Genomic DNA, 26,700 nt, shown 5'->3' with positions numbered 1-26,700 from the left:
ACAGGAAGGCTGTGATGCGTTTTTTGTTTTTTTTTTAACAAAGTCCCACTAAATCAATAAAAATGTACAGCCCATAAAACTTTCTTGAGTTATTGTCCTCGTTTTGTTTACTGAGCAGGGCAACAGCAAAAATGAGATGATCTTTGGGATTTGACAAATCCACTTGTCTTAGGAAAGAGAGATAGCCCCTGGCAGCTGCTTGCTTAAAGCTGTGCAGAGATCCATCAGCATCACTGGTGTGAAAAATCTCACTTGATGTGGACGAGTCACAGGTGGCTTTTGTGTAGCTTCAGGAGAAAACAAGGAAAGAAGGTCCAGGCTGCCGTTAGCCTGAGCATTTTAATCTTTTTCTGCCAGCATCACTTTCCTGCTCAATTAATCCAGATGCATTCTCTAAAGGTCAGCACATGTCAAATTTGCACAAATCCAAAGGCATTTAGCTTGTAAGTCCCCAAGGAAGCTGGCTACTGTCACTGATGAGGGGTGGTGACACTGACCTGCTACTGAGACGATATTATCTGGATTGAGAAAGCAACTTTTGCTGGGGAAACAGGTATTTAAAGGGAAGACTTGAAAAAAAAGGAGGGATTAGTGTGAGCCTTGAGGTGGTGAGAAGTGGAAATCTACTTTGGCTAAGAAGTTGGATGAAGAAAGCCAGACCTCCTTACTGACAGAACAAATGAAAAAAGAAGACTACTGAACAGGTGGCTTAGGGAGGGAATACACATCTGGAATGCTATCTGTATACATTTTGAAACAAAGCATCAGAAAAAAAAAAGCCTTCCAAATAGGAGGATGGACCATTGCTGACATTAGTCAGCCAACCAGTCAATTAATCAACAGGTAATTACTGAATGCCTGCCATTTGCTTAGCATGATGCAAGACTTTGTGATACCATTGACATTGACCAACAGGCCTTTTGATAAAGACTGGAGTTTATACTTTTCATAAAATTCTTAGAGTTCTCTAAGTTTGTGTCAAATGCCTTCAGAAGTGTTTGTATAAATATTTTCCCAAACATCAGTGAACCAAGTCACTGATTGGTATCGGAATGTTAATTAAAACGTCTGATGCTGATAATGCTGACTTATTTCCAGTTCAGTTCAGTGCTATTCAAGATAAAGGCCAGCCAGTGTTGGTTTAATAATTTATAACCGAGCAGCCCATATCTGTAGAAATCTCAAAGTCAAGTGCTGAGAAAAATCCAGCACAACCTGTCATAAACGGAGGTATGCCCTGGCTGAAAGAATTTATAGCAACCAAGTTCATTGGTGGTTCATGCTTTGAGTTTTACAAATGTTAGATAAAAAGGGTGGGGAAATTCAAAGGACAAAAACCTCCTCATTCTTTAGTCTTTTAAGTACTTATGCTATTACGAAGGGCTTTTCTGACTCTAGCTAACATAATAAATCAAAGTAAGTTCAGAGGTTTCTGTTAGCCATTCTCTCTCTCTTCCTTCCTCTTCTCCTTTGTCTCTCTTTCCTTCCTTTTATATTCATTTCCCTTCCTCACCAAGGCAACTATTTTAATTTTTTTATCTCTTTGTTTTTATGGTGTCATGTAAAATGGATGTTTTCTTGAGTATATATGCCTTTTTTTCCCCCTTAAATGATCTTGTGTCATGAAGTTCAGGTTATCTTTTTTTCACTCAGCATTATGGTTTATGAGTCAGCCATGTTGCTATCTCATCTAGCCCTTTGCTTCTCACTCCTTGGTCTGCATCCCCCATAGCTCACTCATCCACTGTCCATGAGGGACTCCCCACCTCCCTCCATCCCCATGCTGTCACTAGAGAGCACCAGTGAAAAGCCTCAAACATTCCCTTTTATGAACCTGTGTGGAAGGTTCCTGGGGATGGGTAATCTGGGAGCAGAATTGTTTGTTTCTTATCTCTGCATATTCTTTATTAGACTAAGTAGTACCAGGTAGTTTACCAGCTTCTCTAATCTTAAGTGTGAAGGTTGTCTCATCTCCACATCCTTGCTACTGTTTGGCATTATCATCAAGCTTCAGATTTTTTTTTTTCTTCTGGTTAATAGATATACTGGGACATCCCATTTTAATTTGCATTTTTCTGATTATTAATGAGTTTGAGAGTATCTTCAACTCCAATTGGACTGGGATCCCCACCCCCAAGGCCATTTTGACTTTAAGTCCTATATTAAATTGGATATCCTGGTAGGTGTACCTGCCAGCTATGTTATGGTTAGTTCAATGAATAATTATCTGGTTCTACTTCAACTATGAAAACAGAAAGTACAGAGTACTTTGAAATGTTGGAGTCAAGGAAACAGAACTCAGATGAGCAGCCAGAGAATGTGATTTCCATGTTAATACCAATTATGGACATTGTAAAGAATAGACTTCTCTGCTCCCTTTGCTCACTGTTGACTTTCTCTGGTGGGTTTTCCTCCCCCTTAGCTTGTGACCAATCCTGTAAGAGTTGTGGTCCCAATAGTCCCAGATGTCTTACCTGTGCCGAGAAGACAGTGTTGCATGATGGGAAATGCATTGCTGAATGCCCTGGTGGGTACTATGCTGAGGCCACTGGCAGCTGCAAAGGTAAGACATGGGTAATCATTATCATCATCAAAAAATATTTAACGCATTTGACAATACTTGCTGCTCATTTGGGAATTTGTGTGTATGATGGGAAAATGTCAAATTAAAAGGAATAGCTTTTTCATTATAGAACCTGTGTGTATTTGGTGTGGGAGTGGGTGATGCGGGTGGGTACTGGAGGACTTGAGTGATTAAGTAAAGTACTTATGCATACCAATCACCTATTAGAGATCATTTGGTCCTTTTCAATGCCGAGAACATCTTTAAGATATTCATATAGTCTTTGTGTACTTATAAACCCTCACTAACTTAGGTTGTAGGTATGACAGAATCCCATCTTAGATGGCATTTACAAATACATGTATTGGCAACTATGACACGCCACAGAAAGTAAAATAAAAAACCAAGTTTGATGTCTTGTAAAGCTGACATCTGTATCTATTGAAAATTTGATCTTATATGCTATATGTATTGTTTCTTTCAGATTCGTACAAATTTAACTATGAAACATTTCTATTTTAGACTTTATAAGTTTCTACTTATATATGCTTGACTTGTGTCTTTCCTTGCAGGCAACTCTGGGAACTTATTGCTGCCTGGGACACCTTGATTGCCCCTCTCCTCCCAAACAAACATAAATATTTTCACTTCTACCTATAGTGTGGGTTAGTGGCAGAATATTGAGATCTGCCCCACAGCCTTGACTTATCAACCTCCCTCCTGTCTGCCAACCTCTTTACTCACCCAGTGTATATTCCTTTTCTGCAACATCCTGCCCCCAAGGGTCTCATCCACTTCCACACTCCCCTTTCCCGGCTCCTGCCCATTGTTCTCTGGAGTCTTTTAGTATCTCAATCCTGTCCCTTAGGACAGGCCATGGTAATATCTGTAAATTAGAGTCAGAGATGTCCCACTGTTACCACCCAGGACCACAGTAGCAAAGATGCATGCCTGCCACTGTCACATGTAATGGTCAGATTGTTTAATAGAATTCTTACTTAAAATCTTGTAATGTCAGAAGTGTCTTAAATGACCAGTTAGTCCCACCTCACTGTGCATGTGCCAAGAAACCTAGGCCTGGAGAGACTCTGACTGGGCTAAGGACATAGATGAATTAGTGGACAAGTCAGCCAAAATTCCAGTGCTTCTAGCACTCAGACGTGTAAACTTTCCACCCTTCCCGATTCAGGTTCAGGGTTTTAGGTTCAGATAGACCTAGGGCTAAATCCCAGCTCTGCTGCTAATTAGCTCTGTGATCTTCGGTAAATTTTTTAACTTCCCAAGACTTCAGTTTCTTGTCTGCAAACCCTCAAAATTGCTATGAAGTTAAATGCAGCAATGTGTATAAAACATTTAACACAAACACTAAATAAAAGGTAACTAATGAATAATAGAACATGGATGGATAAAGGGGCATTGTGGGCAGTTCTGGTAATATAACCCTCTCTTCATACATCTCTCCCCTTGATTTGGTGTGACAGCTGAAAGGGATTAAGAGTGACCCAGGAGGGGCTTCCTCCCACATAAAGAGCCCAGGCAAGAAGGAGGCTCTTTAGTCCTGGGTCCCATGGTTCTCTCTCGCTCTCTTCCTCAGTTTGTCATCATTCATGTGCCAGCTGCTCCGGACCCACGGCCTCTCACTGCACAGCCTGCATCCAGCCCCAGGCTCTGCGCCAAGGCCGCTGTCTGTCCAGCTGTGGAGAAGGCTTCTACCCTGACCACGGGGTCTGCAGAGGTACTGTTGGTGTCATTTTCACTCTTAGGTGACTTTTGCATCATAAGGACAAAGATTTAAGTTACTTTTCAGTGCACTTTTCCCTATAGTGTATCTTACATGGCTATGCATACGTTATATGCTTTTTTTTTTTTTCGTTGCCAAGGGCTACTCTGAAAAACTCACATGGGAATATTTGTGATGACACCCAAAAGTTCATGATTTTTCAGGCCATCCTTGAGAGGACTGTCATTTCCCTTACTGTATGTTAAGATGAAACCAAACTCTTCCTCCTTTTTCCTGTTCTAAGAGAATTGCTAATGTTTTGGGGGTTTTTTGTTGTTGTTGTTGTTGTTGTTGTTGTTTTAATTTTTTTGCCTTCAGTTTGTTTTTCCCTGAAGAATTTTTTTTAATGATATAGCGGAGCAAACTGAGTTAGTAGCAATGCCTCTGGCTGAGTGAAATGGAAACTCTTTAATAGCTGTTTGCCAAAAAGGCTTTGGGCTCATTGGGAGGGTGGGGTCATTGCCTTTTGAAACTATAACACTGGGAGCAAACACTTTAATTAAGTGAAATTAATGTATGTTTGCTTATATGGTAGGGCAGCTTGGAAAAGAGTTTGAGAATAGTTACCCAAAAAATGTATTTAAAATAGGGTAACTATAATAAATATTCTGCAAAAGAAAATTTAGAAAATCTTTTAAAGAACTCTTCTAGAATTAATTGTATCAAAGTTTAGTATATTAAAGAGCCCTTTTAAAGAGTTGATTATATCAAAATGTGGGCATGAAATAGTTCCAGTACTCTATCTGGCTCTGATTTCAACCTGTAGCCGAGGAAAATAAGAAACTATGATGGATTGTCAAATTCTTGTTACTCCTCCAAAGGGGACTGACTCTTCCTGGTCTAGAAAAGCAGCCTTTCCTCACATAAGTTCTAAGAAAAATCTGTTGCCTGGACACCTGTACGGTGGGTGATGGATGACACGGTAGACAATAACGTAACAACCATTTTTGCAAAAAATACAGTAATGGCCTTTGTGTTGCTGCCTGTTAAAATCTTCAATAAAAACTGAGGCCATGATATTAAAACATCATTCAGTGAATGTGTATCTGGAGAACCAAGCCAATATTGTCCAGTTTGCTGTTTTTTTCATACTCTAGCTTGACAGCCTTTACAAACCTGAGAGATGTGACCAGTTAACATTACCCTCACTGTGCCTCTCATGAATATTATCACTCTGTGCTGTGTATAGAACACTAGAAGGTAATTTTCTGATAAGATGTATCAGGTGAACTCTTCTAAGTAGTTTAGATTTAATTAGGGACTCCCCTTGGTTGCAGCATATATGTGACCCTTGGATTGTTTTCTGCATTTTATTCTTAATGGCAGCCTGTCATTCCTCTTGCCTCACTTGTGTGGGTCCAGAGCCCTCTCACTGTGCCCAGTGTAAGAAGCCTGATGAAGGACTGCAAGTTGAGCAGCTGTCTGGGGAGAACATCACTTCTGGCGTGTGCCTGTCCCAATGTAGAGACCAGTTTTACTTGGAGAACACTGGACTTTGTGAAGGTGAGGAAGCATGATTTGAGGAAATGTTAGGTAGCTTCTGGGCTTTTCTCTGGAGAGATCCTGGGAGGTGGGACCAAAGCCAGTAGCCCTTTGTGTAAACAAAGAACTGTTCCAGGATACTTGTGGATGGAGAAGACCGACATGCAAAGGAGACCCCACTCATGTTCTCCTTTCCTTGGTGAATAATAGATGATCTTAAAAAGCTGGTTCCATTTACCCCACTGTCCCTAAAGTTACATTCTAAGAAGTTCCAGACAGGAATTATTTCAGAGACAGTATGAGTAGCTAAGAAAGGCCCAGTGCTCATGGTAGAATTCCATTTATTATTTCTTCCAATTTGCTACTCTGAATATGAATTGGCCCCTTCAGGGCAAAATCTGGACTTCTGTCAAAATTTAGAAGTGACTCCCGCCATTGCCTTAGCATAGCATCTACAGAGAATTGATGCCATCTTGAATAATTTGACTCAATAGCTGGATCCTCTATGAGTGGTTGAGCAGATGAAGGGGAGAGATGTGTAATTTTGGGGGGAGGTAGGGGAGGCCCCTCTCTGCTCTTACACAAAGTTGCCTTGCTGTTGGATATATTTGACTCTCGAGCTACTTGAAAAAATCAATACTCATATTTTTCATTGTGAGCATAATGTATGTTCATTAAAGGAAACTTTGAATGTAGAAAGATAACCTGCCCACCATCTACCACCATCTACCACTTGGGTAATTACTTTCACCATTTTGCTGTAATATAGCCAAGTCTTTTCCTGTGCATAAGTTTGAGTTTTTATTTTTACCACATAACTGTTAAGCATGCTGCAGATTCAATTTTGTATCCTACAATATCCAATTTTACATTGGAAGTTACTCTCACATGGAAATGATGGATTTCAAGGTTAAGTTAAAAGATTTTAACACAGTGAGTCCTATGGAATGGTAGGAAGTATGTAGATTTGGAACACAGAGACCCCAAGCTAGACATTTAAGCTCTCTGAGCCTTTGCATTCACAGCATTAGAATAGGGATAACTATCTTTCACAGACCTTTTGCCAAGATCAAAGGAGGTTAGGAGTGTGAAAGTTCTTGGCAAATTGTAAAGCCCCATGCTCAACTGTAATAAATCTCAGTCCAAATACTCAGGTACTCAAGAACATTATAGAGGTAATACCGTGCTCCCTGGGATGCACCAGGCTTCAGGGAAGTTACACAGTGCCCAGAAATTAGGGAAAGGGTCTTTACTCTCTAAATACACTGATTCCTACCCACGTATGCATTGCCTAAACTCTCTGTGGTCGTTTAAACTCTCATGGTTCTGTTTCCACAACCAGTTCTGAAATACAGGAATCTTTATCACTAAGAGTCCCGGTGCCTTCCCAAGGCACACACCATACAGCCTTCCCCTCTGATCCTGGGAGAAATAAAGAAGAAATCTTCCCAGGCTACTCAGCATAGTTAGCCTCTTCCTATAATTTTGGACACTATATTAAAAGTGAAAAATAGGGAATTTGAAGAGGGATCAGAAAAGAGAAACAAAAATTAACATTTGTAAAGTTAAGTCGTAAATAAATATTGGAGTGACCAAGGTTATTCAGCCAGAATATAATGCTACTGTTGATTTGGTACACACCATGAACCACACGCTAAGTGAAGTGCCTTACTTGTTGTTCACATAGCTTTGGTACCTTATGGGGTAGGGGGACAACTGTATTAGAGGAGAAGAAATGGAGGCTTCCAGAAGTTAAGGCTATAGCTTGTTCAAAGTCATGTAGCCAGCATAGAGGAGAGTCCAGTGGATTCTAAGTCAGCCTGACTCCAGTATCTATGCCCTAAACCTGGGGGCTACTGTGTTATGGTTGCTAAAGAGGCAAAAGCACAGCATAGTAAAATGCTGCAGGATTTAAGGAAGCATCCTTGACAAAGGAGAGTTTTCTGGGAATCCCTTTATACAGACACCTTTTTAAAAGGATTACAGTCTAATCCTTGTAGAGTGGTTTAATTGTGGCCCCATGGGAAAGGTCTAGATTGACCTCTGTAGTCCCCTGTACCCCGTGATTTTATGCCAGTTAACATAATATTATTAGGTATCACACATATAGCTATCTACTCACATTTATTACCAAATCCTTGCGCAATCTCTGCTAGGTAGATTGTTGTACTCAATTTATAAGTGATGGGAATGTCGCAGAAAAAGGTTAATTGAGTTGCCCAAGATCCCATTGGGAAACTTGAGTGCAACCACCAATTGTTTCCAACCCTATCTGAGTATTAAGTGTGTTGACTGATGTGTTTCCTGTCACTCATCTCATATCTTTGGAAACCTTTTTGCCTCCTCCCAGTCTGTTCCATTGTCGATTCTGCCAAAGTGTTGTCTATGAAGTCAGGCTTGAGAGCCCTATGAGATTGCACTGGGCTCTCCTTTTCGCGCATACCCAGAAATGCCCTTGCTTCTGTGCAGAACATTTCAAAGGGTTGGAGTTTTTTTGTGGCTGTACCATTGAGAGTTTATTTTGCAGCACTTTTGATCTCAAGTGCCTTTCTATAAAGAAGAGAAAAACAACTATTTTCTGGAACTCTCCCTCTTCCTCTCTCTCTGAGACTGCAGTACAGAGTGATTAGAATATTACTGCAGCTAATGAAAGCGAGAAGCAGATGCATTATAGGAAGAAGCAATTTACTTAGAGTCTGAAGTGGTGTCAGAAGTTATCATGAAAGTTTCTACTCAGAGCTACATGACAAACCCAGGAATTATCTTGTGGAAGATGAAACAAAACTACTCGAGATATTTGACTAACATCCAAGACTATGATTGAAGGACGAAAAAATACAAAATTAACAAACAGTGACCAAAGAGAACCTTGTTGATGAGTAGCTCAAGGGCAGTCTGTTTTTATTCATTCCTTTTACGGATTTCTATTGAGTGGGCCCTGGATGGCAGGCATTGTCTGGGCACTGGAGGTACACTCAAGAATGAGTCCGACAAAATCCCTACTGTTGTGGAATTTATATTCTAGTGAGAGAAACAGGTAATAATGAAATGAATAACAACATTAGCAACAAAACCCATGTCAGGTACTTGAGTAGTGGTCTGTGCTGTGAAGCCCACAGCGGGATAAGAGAGGGGGAGAAAGAGGTGGGCTGACGTGCGCTCCAAAACAGAAATACTTTGGTGAGCTGGGGACGGCCACCTGCATGTGTTTGTCCTGTGATTTTGGCTTATGCTCAAAAATGAACTTGGGTACTTTAGAAGATGGAGCTTTGACGTTAATGCTTTTTTTTTCCATATAGCCTCTGTGTTTGCAAAATGTGGCTACAATTGCTGGTACAAAAGACCGTCTGTTACTAATTGTGAAAGACAATGTGGAGGCATTTTCAGTAGTCAACCCAAACTGTTGCATGTTTGTTGAATATTAACATTTAGTATTAACATTTAGTACTTAGTATTAACTCAAAGAAGGATTTCAGTAATGTTATCCAGAGTTCATTTCACCTATTTAACTGATTCTGTCAGCATTGACAGATTCTAGTTCATTAAAAAAACAAACAAACAAACAAAAAAAACAGGAAATACCCATCAGCTCCCTTGCACAAATAAAATAATAAAAACTCAATTCCTCCAAAACTTTCAAAGATCAAAAAACTATACTTTACTTTTTTTTTCTTTTCAAATTTTTATTTAAATTCTAGCTACTTAACATACAGTGCAGTGTTGGTTTCAGGAGTAGAATTCAGTGATTCATCACTTACATATAATACCCAGTGCTCATCACAACCTAGTGCCTCCTTAGTTTCCATCACCCATCCTAGCCCATCTCCCACCCACCTCCCTCTGTCAACCCTCAGTTTGTTCTCTATCTTTAAGAGTCTCTTAGGGTTTATTTCCCTCTCTCTTCCCCCCACCCCCCCATATGTTCATCTGTTTTGTTTCTTAAATTCCACATAAAAGTGAAATAATATTATCCCTTAATTTTTTATTCATCTATCCCAATTGGTTTTCCAGGCCTCCGTGAGTTTATGAATCCATATGAAGTCCCCAGGGTAGAGGTGGGTAGAAGGTTGCTACCTTGTACAATTCCAGGAGTGCCATTCTTATGGTAATTCCCAAGACGGATACCTCCTGGGGGCATTTAGTGACTGTGCAGCCTATGGTGGATGGACAGGACAAAGGACCTGGAGCTCTTGTCACTGGGAGGCTTTTCCTCTTTCCTACGAATGTTCCTAAGATCAGGCAGATCTCTAAATTCCATTTCAGATTTTCCTTCCATTATTGTTGAGGTGTTTTGTTTTTGTTTTTTCTTTCTTTTAAAGTGTTCAGCTATTTTGAAACCTTAGCTTTTAGTTGCAGTCTGTCTACATCAGAGCTTTTCATAAGAATCTGTTGGGAATCTTGTGAAAATGTGGATTCAGATTTAGTAGATCTGGGATAAGGCTAATGCTCCTGGTCCAGGGACTATAGGTGAGTAAGCAAGCCTCTAATTTAAGAAGGGCAAGTATATCATTTTATCATTGGTATCCTTCTTTCTAACTAAAGCAGTTTTTTTTTTTTAATTTTTATGTATTTGTGAGAGAGAGAGAGAGAGCGCGCGCGCGCGCGCGCGCGGGAGGGGCAGAGAGGAGACACAGAATCTGAAGCAGGCTCCAGGTTGTCAGCACAGAGCCTGACAAGGACTCAAGCTCACAAACCGCGAGATCATGATCTGAGCCAAAGTCAGCCGCTTAACCAACTGAGCCACCCATGCGCCCCTTGCCTGGGATATTTTAAAATGCTATTCGCTGTTTATCTTAAGTTGAGATTTAACTAGGTATCTTTTATTTTATCTGTAAATCCTACTTATAACCCTTCAATCTTGAGATAACCTCTTTTAATCTTTTGGCATATTTTCTTACAGTTATTTATACGCATACTTGTGTATACACACACACACACACACACACACACACACACACACACACACACCACTTCATGGCTTATAAGTTCCTTACAACCAATTATTTTATTAGAAATTTTGTGAGTTTACATTTACTCCCATTTTATAGACGAAGAAAGGAAGACTTAGAAGGAATTAACTAACGAATGATTTAGCAATGGAGGATCCTAGGCTTTAATACAGGCCATGGTTGCTCAGGAAATATTCCCTTCCGAGCCTGTATCCTTTGTTCTTCATTTCACACTAGAGCCTTACAATTTAATTTCAGGCCAGGCCATCTCAATTAATGATGCAGCTCTATCACCATGTCAACAGCTTGGCAATGGTGACCAGGACCGGAGCCGAACATAGTCAGGGTGATTAGATTAGCCATGTAATTGCCCCAGTTCTGTGGCAAATGAATGATGGATTCTTTCAGTTCCCACGCAATTCAGCAAGAGGGTCCAAGATGATCTGATTTTGAGAGAATTGCAAGTTTTTAAAAGTGAACTCTGTACTGCGATAATGAATTTTACTTACATGTCTTCTGATGTAGTATGTTGGTGGGCACACTGCTTTAACAAGGAATGGAGAGGTAGTAACCATCCCAGTGGCCCCCATTCCTGCATTGGCATCCTTCTCATTCTACTTAGAATAATCATGGAGCTCTAGTCAGGTTAAACATAAGAGAAATTTTATTTTATTTTATTTTATTTTATTTTATTTTATTTTATTTTATTTTATTTTATGTTATTAAAAAATTTTTTTAACATTTATTCATTTTTGAGAGACAGAGAAAGACAGAGTGTGAGTGGGGGAGGGACAGAGAGAGAGGGAGACACAGAATCCGAAGAGGCTCCAGGCTCTGAGCTGTCAGCACAGAGCCCGACGTGGTGCTCAGATTCATGGACCGCGAGATCATGACATGAACTGAAGTCAGACACTTAACTGACTGAGCCACCCAGGTGCCCCAGGGAAGTTTTAGCAACCAAATCTTTCCAGGTCTTCTTTTTCAGTCTTGAAGATAGTATTGTCTCCTTAGGCTGGGTCTTACTGCAGGAAGCACATGTCAATACAGGTTTGGTATCAATTTAAAAAAATTTTTTTTCCTCTAGTTTTATTGAGATGTAATTGACATAGAACATTTTGTTAGTTTAAGATGTAAAGCATCATGATTCAATATATGTATATACTGGGAAAGGATCACCACTTAGCAACTTTCAAATATACAATATTGTTAACTGTAGTCACCATCCTGCACATTTTATCTCCAGAACTTATTTATCTTATATCTGGAAGTTTACACCTTTTGAGCATTGTCACCCATTTCCTTCCTGGCAACGACCAGTTTGTTCTCTGTACCTTTATTGTTCAGCCAGCCCTAGCCGTTTAGTGTTTTTCAAACCCTTTGTGGTTGTCTGTGCCATTTTCTTTGTTCTTAGTGGCCTCTAGGAGTTGAGGGTGTGCTACCTAAGATTTGTTAGTGTCCCAAAGGGGAGGATCTCAGTTAGCAGCCAAGATGATGGCTGATCAACACTAGAGCCTCAAGTAGCAGCTTTTAAATCATGCAAATATACGTCTTCGAAGGGAACACTGGGGGATGGGTATTTCAGTCTGCTTCCTCTGCATTGAGCCATGGGGTGATAGCCAGCCAGTTAAGAACTGTTTCTTTGTTTGCTGTAGTCCCATTGAACCAGTGAACTCTAATCTCACTTACCACCAGAGCCAGGTTGTCAAGGGGGTGCCAAGCATGTGCATAAGTGCCTTCTAGGAAGACACAAATGACCTGGAAGGAGGCAGAGGTAAAGCACAAATATGGTGTCCACCTCCCAGGTCTACTAGGAGTCTTGCAGTCAGTAGGCCTCTATGCATGTGTTAAATTAGAAGGCTGACCCTTAGCCAACAATTTTTAAGGTGTGCAAATAGGTCTGTTTCTGGGAAAGACAGGGAGAATGGGCTTTTCTGACTTCCAGTCTCTGTACTGAGCCCTGGGGGGATAACTGCCACCAATTTTTGTGGGCGCATTAAGAAATACTTCTTTACTTGCTATATAGTCTTATGGGTTTTGTGGATTCAAGCCTGTTTGGCTTTCAGAGCTAGGGTTTTGGGGACCCATCCCATAAGCGGACTCTTAAAAGCTGGGGCATCACATGTTGACTCTAAACCCTTCATTCCTCAGGGAGAAACTGGGAGTTCCTTCCTGATTGTATGGTGCTGTGCAGGGGGGTGGGGTTTATGGCAAGAGTGTCCCAGCCTTTCCTGCCTGTTTCCATACAAGTTTTTTCTCATTTGCCTGATATTTAGGAGTCCCTCAACTAGTTTCTGAATTTCTTTCAGAGGGAATTGTTCCAGGTGTCACTGTAGATTTGGTGTGAGTTGGAAGTGAGTTCAGGAGCCTCCCATGTCACCATCTTGGACTGGAACACCATTTTTTTTTCTTTTTAAATAGGAAATTCACCAATTATTTTGGTCAGTTAATTAACATGCTTTAGGTGAATCGGAAGAAAAAGTACATTGTTTGTATTTTGATCTATTTAGTTGTTGCTAAGTTTCACCAAAGCCCTTAAGGCAAAGAGCTTTAATTAAAGAAATAAATGGGCAGGAGTCTGCCTGCTCCGCTTAAGAGTATGTTATTATTTATGAAGTTGGGATTCCCTTGCACTAATTGAATAAAATACATGGCATCTATATTAAGCAACACTCTTTAATGTAGTCCCCAGAGTGCTGACATAAGCTGTATAAATGCATGCCTTCTGGTAATGTTCAATCTTTTTCACTTTCCCCTTCTAGTTTTTATAGCATGGGTGTGCTCGACTTCGGGGATAGAAAGATGAAAAAGATATAGACCATGCCTTAAGGACCACATGATCAAGTAAGGGAGAATGACATCTGAACAAGGAATTAAAAGAACGTGATACACATTCTGTTGTAGGGCCAAGGGCAGGCTGCCCTAAGATGGGCCACTTTAGCATAAAGACTGTTTTCAGTTAAAAAGCAATCAAAACCCAGCAGATTCAGGAAAATCTCTTTACCTTCCCCACGCCTGCCTAAAAAGAATTTAGATAGAGGACCTGCTCCAGGAAGAGAGCTATGACCATAGATAACTAAATTATGATATAAATTGGGTATGATACACAGGAAAGAACCTAGCAAGATCTATTTGATCAAAGTCCTTGTATGTCCCATTGTTTCTGAGTGGCCCAGCAAACATTGGTTTACCTAACATTTACTGTTAATCTTCCTGAGGATTGTATGTCTTCTCTTTGAGCTCTCAAACCCCTAACCCCTCTCCTTAGTTTAAGATAACATATACACTTCATTTTGCATGTCTTTGGAATTCCAGTGTCTGTATGGATTCCCCGTACATAAATTTGATTTTCTCTTGTTATTCTGTCTCATGTCAGTTTGATTCTTAGGCCAGCTAGAAGGACCTTGAGGGGACAGGAAATTTCTTGCTCCCCAACTGTAATAGCAGTAGGCACAAGTTCACAAGTAGCCCGCCCTTGGCCCCTACAACAGCGTGTACCATGTTCTTTTAATTGCTTGTTCAGATGTCAGTCTCCCTTACTTGATCATGCTTTTCTTAAGGCATGATCTATATCTTTTTCATCTTTCTATCCCCAAAAGAGCATAGAGGAGACTGACTCTGTCTGGGAGAGAGAAAGTATGAGAAAAGATTTGCAGAGAGAAAACTACATCATCAGCCTGTTGAAGAATTAATAGTTCACCAGGGAAGAAGGTGGGAAAGGGCATTCCAGGTCAAGAAAACAGCAGGTTCAAAGGCATGACATATTTGGAGAAGTACGATGCATTTGGTATTCCCGCAGTATAAAGCCGAAAGTGGAGACATAGGGATGAGTCACATCATGAAGTGCTTTATGTGCTACGCTAAGGAGTTTAGAATTGACACTCTGGGTACTGGAGAACTTTTAAAATATCTTAAATAGGGGAATAATCTGGTCAGTTTGCATTTTATAAAAATCAATCCCTTACTTGTGCAACAAGTAAATGCGGAGAAACAATGGGACTGGTTAGGAAGCTGCTGCACTAATCCACATCATGAATGATATTGAAGGTCTGCACCAAAGGGTCATGGGAATGGTTAAGCTGAGATAGATTTGACATATTTATGATGTTTGACAGAGTCTTGGATGGGTTGTGGTGATGGAAAAGTAAAAGTCTAAGGTTTTCAGCATGGGTGTCTTGGTGTATGGTGGGACTGCCAAGTGAGGCAGGGAATAAAAAAGAAAGACAATGTGGTGGGTTGGTTGTAGAATTGGGGGTGGATAATAGCTGCAATTTTGGGCAGAAGGAATGTGATGCCATAATTTGCATTAAGTCTATATGGGCTGAGCTTGGAAGTGGATGATGAGTAGTATTTTGGAAATAAGGAATATGAGACACCAGTGAAGCACCAAGTTAGAGATATCCCTTAGGCAGATTTATGTAATTGGAGTTCAGAGTAAAGGCCAGAGATGTGCACATAAATTTGGGACTCACCAGCATGGAGGTCATCATTAAAGCCATGAATAAGTTTTCTTAGAGTGAAAAGAAGGGCAGAGGTTGCCGTTTTGGGAAGCTCCAGTATCCTGACGTAAACAGAGAAAGGCTGAAGGGAAATGATCAGAGAGATGGGAGAATTAGAAGAATGTGTTGCCAGTGTTTCCATCTACCTATATACCCACTGGCTCACCTACCTACCCACCCATTCAATCAGCAGGAATTCATTGATTGGGAACTTATGACACGCCAGGGACAGGGACTATGATCAGTACTACAGTACTACTATGATCAGAGATGGAAAAAATATGATGTTTACTCTTAAGTGGTTATTAATCTAGTGGAAGAGTGGAGAGGAATGGAGGGATAAGTTAAATCAGCTCATTTTAAAAAAGGGAAGAAGAAAGAAAGAGAAGAAAGAAGAGGATGGTGAGGGAAAGGAGGAGATTGATTTTATTTGACTTAATTCATTTCAGTTTTCATCCCTTGTCACAGGACTCCTACTGTATTTCCTAGAGGATTTTTGATATTTACATCATAATTCAAGAGAAGTCTACCTCAAAAATTGTTTTGGACATGAAAAGCCAGGAAATTTTATATGATATAAAATTAGGGATGCTGAACCACTTTTTATATCACTGAAAAGAAAAAAAGTAGTATGTTTGTTGTTTGAAATTTAAATAGGGGATGGGGTAGAATAGAATAAGAGAGTAGAATGTAACAGAACAAAAATTGATATGTTTTAATTGTTTTAGGTAATATTTTTCTGGAGTCCGGTTCAGTGGACTTTACAATCATCTAAGGACAGTTTTAATGCCAACACTTTTAGTGCTTAAGCTGCTCAGTTATGCTTTTTCAGAAATATACTTAGCCATCAACTGGAAAGTCACTCTCTAAAAATGTAGTAGTACGTGGGGAAATTACTCATAGAACTTCTTTCAAATCTTTTCCATATATGCCCTATAATGGAGTTAGTCTTCCTTGAAGGATCTTAGACTTCAAACCAGAACTCCTGCTATGAAAGCAGATTCCATAGAATGATAGAGCCTCATTAAAGTCACTGAAAGAGTATAGACATTTCCCAAACTGGTGCAGAATTGAAATTTGTTTTAAAGGTACAAATGCCTGTACTTACAGAAACAGAGCATTGTAAAGGAAAAAAAAAAAATCCTTTGACAGGGTGGCCACCCAGTATGTCCTTTTCCCTCTGTGCCCCTCGGCAACTAACAGGCTCATTATCCATTTGGTTATTAAACATTTCCAATGACCCCAGCTCTAAGGTTTGATGTGGTGATATTTAAATTTCTAAAATCTAGTGGGTGACAAAGGGACTTTCTTGTGGAATTCTTGGCCCATCAATCTTTCAACTTATTTGTCCTCTTTGCTTTCCTGTTTTATGAATTCAAAAATAACCTTTACTTACATTGAGCCAGGTTATCACATTGACTTTGTGACCAAATGGAATGAAATAAAATATGTTGTGTGCTCACAGGCATCAATTCATATTCCCTAGTTTTCAGTTCCACAATGATATGCTTTGATTTCCTATTTATTAGGGAGCTAGGGATCTTAGCAATCTTGTAAAGTCTAATATAAACATATTGGTATTGTCGTACGTATATTTAAATATGTGGAAGTATGTTGCTTCCCCAAATCATCCTGGAAAGCTTTATGCTGACAGTATAACTTAGCTGATTTTTGAAATATTGCCACCTGACTTTTGATTACATGCCGCTTCGTTCATTTGTGTTAAACGTGTCTTGCATAATGGGCTAATGTGTACCCTTCCTTTTAATATTTGCTTACCTATTCTTTTTTTGTTTTTTGAAAAGGAAATATTTTCTCAGTGATTTTGAAAATATTGGGGGAAAATTCTTACTGTGATTTGTGCTAATAGAGTTGTTTACAAGGCAATATAAGAAAGGAAATTATTTTAAAAATTGGAGCTCTAGCTCTGTTTTTCATATTGTAATAAATACTGTTGAATAGGTATAAAGTTCTGCAGTATACCCAGAGATGAGAGTCAAATATTTATTAACCAGTAAGTCAAGGTACTGCCGAATCCAAATAGATATTGGTCTTAGTTCAGGAGCAGGGTCCTGGAAGTCTCCTGGTGGAGGTGTTAAACCTTTTAGGTGTCGGTTTATAGATAGGGCAGGATATTAGCGTGGGGTCAAGGCTGCAGGGAGTACTAGAAGACTTAGAACAGCAGTGTATGTCAGCCATGTATCGGCAGTTTAATATTTAACAACCAGTACTGCTGGACCAGGACATCCTAGCTTATATTAGCCTTGCATACATTACAAAACGTATGTTGCGTTTTTATAGCGGGTTGGTAGAAATGGAGACTTCATTGGTGTAAAATCACATTTGGTTCTTCCAAGCTGCTGGTCTCTATCTGGGTATTTGATAGAAGGAGCAGAGAGGCCAAAGAGGAGACTCAGAGTGGTGTCCCTGCAATTGTGGATCTTGTCCACCGGATGGACAGCGGCAGGTGGCCTGAAATCATCCACATGGCTAAGAATCAGGTCTTTGTCTTACTCACCATTATATCCCCAGCATCTAGACCTATTTGAGACTCAATAACAAATGAATGATTAGAGGTGAATGACTAGCTGTTTCATAATAGAGGTTTTATTATTATTCAGGTGTGATGAGGCCAACAGATTGGGAGATAATTGCCATTGAAAAGAATGTGTTACTCACAGTTTCTAAGAGGAGGGAGCCCACAGGGGCCACACCCAGAAGCACCAGGGTTGGTCAAGAGGCAGAAGAGTGAGGGGAAAATGTAAGCAAGAACCTTTATTGTGGTTTCTGTGGGAAAGTACAAGAGAGACAGAGTAAGCAGTTTAGGATTGGCTAATTTGAATAACTTCAGTGGGCTTTGGGGTGTAGGGTATGTCTCCAATGGGCAAGAGGATAGTGGCCCCAGTGTGAGTGATAGGGGAGGTGATGGTGTGTGGATTTGGGACTGGCTAGTTAGCATATGAAAGGCATTCTACCATGATGGTCATTTACTATCTCTAGGAATTGACTAGCCCTGGGAAGGTAGTCTCTCCAGGATTTGCAGGACCCCAGATGTCAAAGTATCAGAAAGTAAAAAGGCATGATTAGTACACTGGCCACCCTTGGGACTTCATGCAAATATCGCCTTTATAATTTTTTTTTTTTTCTTTTCACGGAACATGTCCACTGTTGTTTTGGTTTTTGGTGTTTTTAAAATTTCTATTTAAATTCTAGTTAGTTAGCATATACTGTAATATTGTTGTCAGGAGTAGAATTTAGTGATTCATCACTTACATACAACACCCAGTGCTCAACACAAGTGCCCTCCTTAATACCCATCACCCATTTAGCCCATCCCCCAACCCACCTCCCTCTATCAACCCTCAGTTTGTTCTCTGTCGTTAAGAGTCTCAAATGGTTTGTTTCCCTCTTTCTTTTCCCCCCTTCCCATATGTTCATCTGTTTTGTTTCTTAAATTCCACATATGAGTGAAATCATATACTCTAGCTCCATCCACATCATTGCAAATGACAAGACTTCATTCCTTTTGATAGCTGAGTAATATTCCATTGTGTATGTGTGTGCGTACATACCACATCTTTATCCATTCATCAGTTGATGGATATTTGGGCTCTTTCCATAGTTTGGCTATTGTTGATAATGCTGTTATAAACATTGGGGTGCATGTACTCCTTCAAATCAGTATTTTTATCTTTTGAGTCAATACCTAGTAGTACAGTTTCTGGATTGTGAGGTAGTTCTGTTTTTAACTTTTTGAGAAATCTCTATACTATTTTCCAGATTGGCTGCACCAGTTTGTATTCCCACCAACAGTGTAGGAGGGTTCCCCTTTCTCCACATTCTCGCCAACACCTGTTGTTTCCTGTGTTGTTAATTTTAGGCTAACAGGTGTGAGGTGGTATCTCATTGTGGTTTAGATTTGTATTTCCCTGAGGATGAGTGATGTTGAGCATCTTTTCATGTGTCTGTCAGCCAGAACATATGGATGTCTTCTCTGGAAAAGTGTTTATTCATGTCTTCTGCCCATTTCCTCACTGGATTATTTGTTTTTTTGGGTGTTGAGTTTGATAAGTTCCTTATAGAACCCTTTTGTTCTTAAAGGTCTGATGTAGGCAAGCAGAGATGTCTTCTTTCTTCTTTGCTTCTACATTTCTTTTTATACCTATGTATAAAATAAAAAGTAGGTATACCTATGTATACCTACTTGCAACATAGCACTCAATGATAATAATTACAGCTAAGATGTATTAAGTCCTTACTATATACTTAGCACTATCCTAAGAACTTTACATGCATCAAACCCAATTAGTGTCTACAACACCCCCTGCAGTATGTGCAGTTTATATTCTCATTTTATACATGAGGAAGTAGGAGCCTTGAGAAGTTATATAAATTAGTCAAGGTCACATAGAATTGTGATGTGATGCTCTTACTCTCTCTACTATACTTTGCCTCCTATTAATTGCATTCTAGTTCCTTGCTTGTGTGTCTGTTGATGAAGCTAGTTTGAGCAGCTCAACATGTTGGACAGTTCTCACCTGTGTATGTTCAGTCTCCATCAAAGTAGGCACCGTATAAATTTTTGTGAATGAGTAAGTAAAGCTTCCATCACTGTTTGCTATAATTTGAGCAGCCTGATAAGCAGCCCATTGTTTAATGATGGAGGAGGAACTGTCCCGAGGGAAGGAGACCTGTTTTACGGCTTTCTGGTCTTTCTTTGACATTCTCTGAGAATGGAACTTGGGAAGAAAAGAAATGTATGCCTCTGCAAATGGTTATTTCTGTTCCGTGGCATTTGTGCCTTACTTAATCTGGGTCCCACAGATGCTTGCTTTGCAGGATATGGCCTTTAGAAAGAAGTATGTGAGATGTGTACTCTGTCCTTGGGAAAAACTAAGTGAATGTGCAGAACTTATTCCAACCCAGGAACGTTAACAGGAGAAACAGAACTACCGAATTTGTCATACGGCAGCTTTCTTGATTGTCTCCTCTGCTTTATCTCTCTTCCAGCTTGTCACCAATCCTGTTTCAGGTGTGCGGGGAAAAACCCACTTAACTGCACAGCCTGCTGGCCTTCTCAAGTGCTGTTGGATGGGCAGTGTCTCTCCCAGTGCCCAGATGGCTATTTTAACCAGGAAGGCAGTTGCACAGGTGAGTATGTAACATGCTGGGGCATGTTCCCTATTCCATGGTTATGTCTCTGTATTGCAGCCAGACTCTGTCATTGAAACTTTTGTCATACCAGGACACTAGGTTTGGGCTGTACATCTTTATCTTGAACTTGTTAGGAGTAAAGGTATAGAGTGAGGGGAACAAATGAAGTTCTATTCTTCCAATAAGGGAAATACAGATGAAGTAAAAAATTGGAGTCAGCTTTGCCCTATGCACACAGGGAGGGGTAGATTTGATGGTGTTGATCATGAAGCTACTACATCCAGGTTCTAATGCGGCTCTGTAGGACCAGGCATTTGAGTCTAACTCTAGAGTTCTCAGCTCCACTTCCCCTGGCTACAGCCTAAGAGAGTAGAGATGAAAGCAAGGTATTTATTTTCTTCTTTGGTGTGTCGGTCCAATAAGTTTTTAACAACACCTTTATATTTCAGTGACAGAGATTCTAGAAATTACTGGTTGAGATTAGTTCAGGGTTTTATTGGAATTGACAAAATACTAAAATTTAAGCACCTTATTGCAGCACTGTGTTTTCTTGTATCTATGGAAGAAAAGACAAAACACATCCTATCATGATTACCATTTTGTGTCTAAAATTAGACTGTTGAGACCTGCTTATATGCTTGTTATAAAATTGTATCACATGTATTTCTAGAGTCAGAAAGCATATAATAAGTGCACAAAATATTTTTAAATGTTTATTTATTTATTTTGAGAGACAGAGAGTGAGAACATGTGCTCATGAGCAGGGGAGGGGCAGAGAGAGAATCCCAAGCAGGCTCTACACTGTCAGCACAGAGCCTTACACAGGGCTCAATCTCACAACTGTGAGATTATGACCTGAGCTGAAATCAAGAATCAGACACTTAACTGACTGAGCCACCCAGGCGCCCCAGTGCACAAAATATTTTTAAAATAAGTTAATGCTTGCCAGGTTCATCTAGCCTCAAACTCCAAAGAGGAAATCCAATGTAAATGCAAATCTAGACTGAGGATCAGTATTATATTTCTTCTGGAATTTTCTTTTTTCAAATACCTTTCTAATCTCTCTAGGCCCTAGATGGGTTTGCTCTACTTTAAACACTCTATCAGGCTCAGTGGGAATGTTACTGGTTTCTCGTCATTGGGGTTGTCCTTGAAAACTGTTTTCTGTCCTCTTGTGCCCTCACCCTGGTCCCACTGGCTGTCCTGTGTGTGAAATTGTTGGGGGGTCAAATCTGAGTAGCTCTAACTCTCCTCCATCTTTGCCTCTGCCCGCTTGCAGCCAGCAGATGGACGGTGCCCCGAGTTGGCAGGGCACCCGGGTGGCGGGAAATCTGGCGGGGAGGAAGAACTGGGAGGTAGAAATCATTCTGAGAATGCGAGTATCTTTAGGACAAGCATTTTCCAAGTTAAGAGCCTCAGGAATGTAGGAGGGATGACGAGTGATGATAGCTCATGCTAGCCTTCTAATCAGCAGCTCACTTTCTTACTTGCTTGCCTTATTTATTTATCTGTTTGTTTTATATATAACTCCTTATCTTCCCTTGGCCTCTCACCATGAGAAGTGAGAGGTGGTTGACTATACACGAAATCTGTGCCTGTGCTTTCCACCAGCTCTGTGCCAGAAGGGAAATCTTTGTCATCGGTTCCCGCAAGCACCGCCCAGCTCTGGTCCCTCACCTCTGCTCCTCTTGGAATCAGACACGCTTAGACCTCCTCGTCCTTGGCAGAGAAATCCTTAAATCCCCTGCTGCCTGCCTTGGCAGCATCAATGCGACTGCAGCTGCAGCCTTCTTTGACTCCTCCTCGCCCTTATCTTTACCACTTACACCTCCTGCGACTTACTTGTTTCCAGGGCAGTCCCCCTGAGTAATTTGAGCTTTCCCTGGGAGAAAACATAGCTTTGACATGGTTTTGTGTAAGGAATTGAACTTCAAACCTGGCTCACGATAACCTCCAGGAAGAGGGCTTTCTGTTTTTTTGTATTTTAATTAAGCGTTGCTGCTAACAGGAGGCATCCAAATTGTGGCCTGAAGGGAGAGCGTGGCTGGCATCTGACTCTAGTTAGAAATATTGCTGTCCCTTGCTATGTATGGCTCCCCTTTGCCTGCCAGGAATTTCTGAGAAGCAAAATGTCACCCTCCTTTCCCTGTCTAGCTCTTTGAATCACGCAAGGTATTTTAACGAGAGGGAGGGCGTCTTGCCACTCGCTCACCTGTCTGCTTTGTGACCTTGATCGGAATGAGCTTCCTTACTTCTATAGATTGGGGCTATTCCTGCTGGGGCTTCTGGAATGTGCATCCAATTACTCCAGTTTTGATGGTTCTAGATTCCACCTTCTGTCCTTGGACAGCATTTTCATTGGCAGCAGAAACGTCATCTTTTGGTCGGGTCTGACGGTATGCCAGGCTTGCTTAGGAATCTTCGAAAGATGATTAGTGTCTGAAGTCTGCTCTTGCTGATATTTGTGGAAGTGCATTAATGTTTCATGTGTTTACATGGTGAGTGGCTCATTCCAATCCTGGCTCTCATTTCTCTCCCCAGAATGCCACCCCACCTGCAGGCAGTGCCATGGCCCATTGGACTCTGACTGTATCTCCTGTCACCCTCATGTCACTCTTGCTGGTGGGAGCTGCAGGACCAGCTGTAAAGAAGAACAATTCCTCAACCTGGTGGGGTACTGCACTGGTGAGTGAGAGCTCCTTCAGAGTCTTGGAAATCACAAGCCAAAGACTGGGGTTCTCCATACCAGGCTGAAGAAGCCTGTCTTGTATCTGGGGGAGCCTGGGTGGCTCAGTAGGTTAAGCAGCCCACATTGATCTCAGCTTAGGTGTTGATATCATGGTCGTGAGTTCAAGCCCTGCGTTGGGCTCCATCCTAGGCGTGGAGGCTACTTAAAAAAAAAAAAAGGGTCTCTTCATATTTGTCCTTTGTCATCAGATGAAGAGCTATTTTTTGGGAGGCATTTGTCTCATGTCTGGGAACTTACTTCACTGCTTCCTATCAGACATTTAGTAAATATTTGTAGATTTAAATGGAATCTTCTAATAACACTCTTGAAACTGCTGAAAAAACTTGGAACCTTATATTCATGAAGATTGAAGTGATGATAATAGCACCTTATGTGGTGCACTTCAGCTTAAGATAGCAACACATTTCTTCAGTCACTCTGAAGATTCTCCCTCTTGTCTACATTATCTTCTGCCTCTTGCTGTGGAGAACTTTTGTCATCAACCCTAGGCACAAAAATTTAGGGAGAGTAAATCAGTTGTCTCAGGAGATAGGATTTTTTTTTTTCCGCCTCATTTTAGAACTCAGGTTTCAAAAAAGGTCTATATTAGGAAAGTAGCCTGGAATTTGGGTAATGATGAAGAAGCCATACTGTGTTTAGGGTTCATGCATCCATTCATACAACAGATATCTTTGAGTGTCTACTCATGGCCAGATGCTCAGAATACAGAAAAGAAAAGAAAAAAAAAAAAAAAAGGAAAGGTGAACAAGACAATGCCCTCAAAGAGCTTATGGTCTAGAGAGAAGAATGTATAGACTAGTGGGTTATTACATATTTCTTGACCCATTTCTCCAAATTGTAGGAGAAACTTAAAGAGATTTGCCTGCAACAGCTTTTGTCACATCTCTGACTGGCTTGATTGGGGGGCATTCTGAGATGCTGCTGGGAAAGGTGAAAAGGCTAAGATCTGGTTGGATATATGCTGCTGAGGTTGATCTGTCTGTAGGACTTGTCTTTGGGCAGTGATATGAGGTGTGGTCAATTCTCTAGATCATAGTAGGGAGCAAACACATTCAGTCTGGGACAGCACTAATGCCTCAGTTGTCCATTTTGGGGGGGGGCACAGCAAATTAATGACAACCCTCCAAGTGTGGCTGGTAGTGCCATGGTCCTGGGTGATCCATTCCTTTTTGCAGATGACCTTAGTTGATAGCTAGACATTGGGGTCCAGAATTTATATACTAGGAAGACTAAACTGTCAACAGCAGGGCTACAGCCAAAAGATGCTGGTATTCAGGGAAAAACATAATTGTAAAGACTGCAAACATTTTAGGGGCAATGAAAAGTGGAAGCTCGGAGAGTCCAGGCTTGAGACTCATGAGATACCCCACAGCTGCAGAGTGTGAGCCTCTTACCAGTACTGCCAGCTATAGGCACGGCTGACTTGGGAAGTGGGCAGGTAGGAAACATTAGTGCCTACCCTTGAAGAAGAATCTAGGGATGGCAGGGGCTGACTGCTGTTATAGTTTGTGAGCTTGAGTTCAGCAACCGCTTCTTACTTTAGGATACAAAGGAGCAGTTACTATGAGAACTAAGAGGTTCTCCTGGTTTCAGTACATTAGTAAGTATTTACATAGAACCCACAAGGTGCTGAGTTGCCATTTGAGGGGACACGGATATCTTGCACGCTACTTAAGGAGATGAACCAAAAACACAACTGGGAGTTAACAATCGTACAAAGAATCTTATGGATAATAGCACCAACAGGCAATATGGGTTATAGGAGTTCAGAGGCATAAAAGATGCGAAAAGCATTGTAGAGAAGGGAGAACCTAAATTCTTCCTGAGTCATAGCTAGGATTTGGTTAGACAGAGGGAAGGTAGGCAGGATTTCTGGGTATGGTTCCATAGGAGACGGGCCAGAAGGTAGAACATGTGGGCCGTTTGTGGCCAGTGAGTGGTCCCACCTGGCTGAAGAGCAAGGTTTGTATTAAGGCACATTAGATGAAATGATTGGAAAATTTAAGTTGGAACCAGAGTCTAGAGAATGCAGAGTTCTAGGCCAGGAAGTTTGAACTGAATCTTGTGGGTAATAGAGTCGTGAGAGTTTGGGAGAAGACTGTGCCTTGGCTAAGGTTGTGCTCTGGGCAGGACACCTATAAGCTGTGGAAGGTGAACTAGAGCAAGGAGAGATTATAGTCAGAGAGAGGAGTTAGAAAGGTGGACCTTCATGATGACTTTTCTATTTCCAACCTATTCTGTATGTGGACCCTAAAAATTTTATGCTGGGACATATTTTATAAGTAAATGTTTATGTAAGGAAATTGGAAAAATTTAATTTTTAATGAGTTCTGTTCTCTCCAATGTCCAGAGCCCTCTTTGATAATAAATTAGGTGATTAGGAGTCACATTAATTTTTTAAGGCTAATAGGGGACCATTAGAATAAAGAATCATGGGACTAGGTTAAATGACTCTGGAAATCCTCAGCTCTAGAAGAATAGTCCCCACTAAAATAGGTTGCACGGGACAAACCTTGTCTGTCCTAGGAATTGGGTATAGTAAGTGAAAGTTTTTCAGTAAGGTAACCATTGTGTGGTGCTTAGAAATCCTTTGTTGAATAGATACTGGTGTGTCAGTGCTTGTTACAGAATAATTTGACCAGTAATTTCAATTGTTGATCTTTTCAAGGAGTGCACTGACCCCAAAGTTTGCTTTTTCAATAAATATATATCCTTTCCATAAGTCTTCACACTTCTCTCTGTAGCACCACAATGAATTCCTTCATTTACAGCTTCATCAAACATTTTTTAGACATACACTCCATGCCAGGCACCGTGCTGGGCCCTGGGGATGCCCACATGAATAAGATATGGTGCTTGTATTCAGGAAGAGTACAGCAGAGTGAACGAAGGACATATGTTTGAATATGATGTTGCTATGGAGAGGAGGCAAATCTGTGGGGCAGGACCCTAACCCACACTGGGTGTGGGGGAGGGTGGGTAGTAAAGGCTTTCCAGAGCACACCATAACTGAGATGATTTTGAAAGATGAGTGAGAATTAGAGGGGTTTGGAGATTTGGAGGGGAGAACATTCCAGAAAATGGGCCAAAGACTATGATCTGTTCGGGCACCAACAAAGAATTAAGCAGAATGTCAGCCCTGAGTGTGGGAGTCATGGTACCTGAAGCAGAAGGAAACAGGGCCAGTCAGGAAGGCCTCGTATGTTATATTTAAGGAGAATATACTTTGTCATCAAGGCTGTGGGGGTCTCTTGGAGGTTTCTAGGGAGGGGAAGGTCGTGGTTGCATTTCTGTGAAGAGAAAGATCCACCAAAGATTGTGTAGAAGACAAGACTGGGGCAAAAGGATCTTAAGAGGTAGTTGTAAGAAGTCAGATCAGAGAGGAAGCCCTTTAATGAGAAAATTGCTGAGGGGATGAAGAGAAGGGGGTTTGGCTTCACTAAGAATTAATTATATATTAGGTCGACCTGTGTGAGATTTCTGGTTTTTGTGCACAAATGATCAAATAGTGGCAAGTTTATATGGTT

At 40.8% G+C, this 26,700-nt stretch overlaps 1 protein-coding gene across 1 annotated transcript in view; it reads left to right on the top strand.

Annotated features, from left to right (window-relative positions):
- The window catches only part of FRAS1 (Fraser extracellular matrix complex subunit 1), a 438,063-nt gene that overhangs the window by 220,023 nt on the left and 191,340 nt on the right, over positions 1-26,700 (top strand). The window contains exons 16-20 of the mRNA XM_086704782.1: positions 2,423-2,563; positions 4,158-4,298; positions 5,670-5,846; positions 20,281-20,421; positions 22,966-23,109. Of these exons, the coding sequence (XP_086560908.1) occupies positions 2,423-2,563; positions 4,158-4,298; positions 5,670-5,846; positions 20,281-20,421; positions 22,966-23,109 (744 nt within the window). The remainder of the gene's footprint in view (positions 1-2,422; positions 2,564-4,157; positions 4,299-5,669; positions 5,847-20,280; positions 20,422-22,965; positions 23,110-26,700) is intronic.

The sequence above is a fragment of the Puma concolor genome, chromosome B1 (genome assembly GCF_028749965.1).
Source record: "Puma concolor isolate L17-30 chromosome B1, mPumCon1.1.hap2, whole genome shotgun sequence".
Lineage (NCBI taxonomy): Eukaryota > Metazoa > Chordata > Mammalia > Carnivora > Felidae > Puma > Puma concolor.
This window is presented reverse-complemented; position numbering and strand designations above follow the sequence as displayed.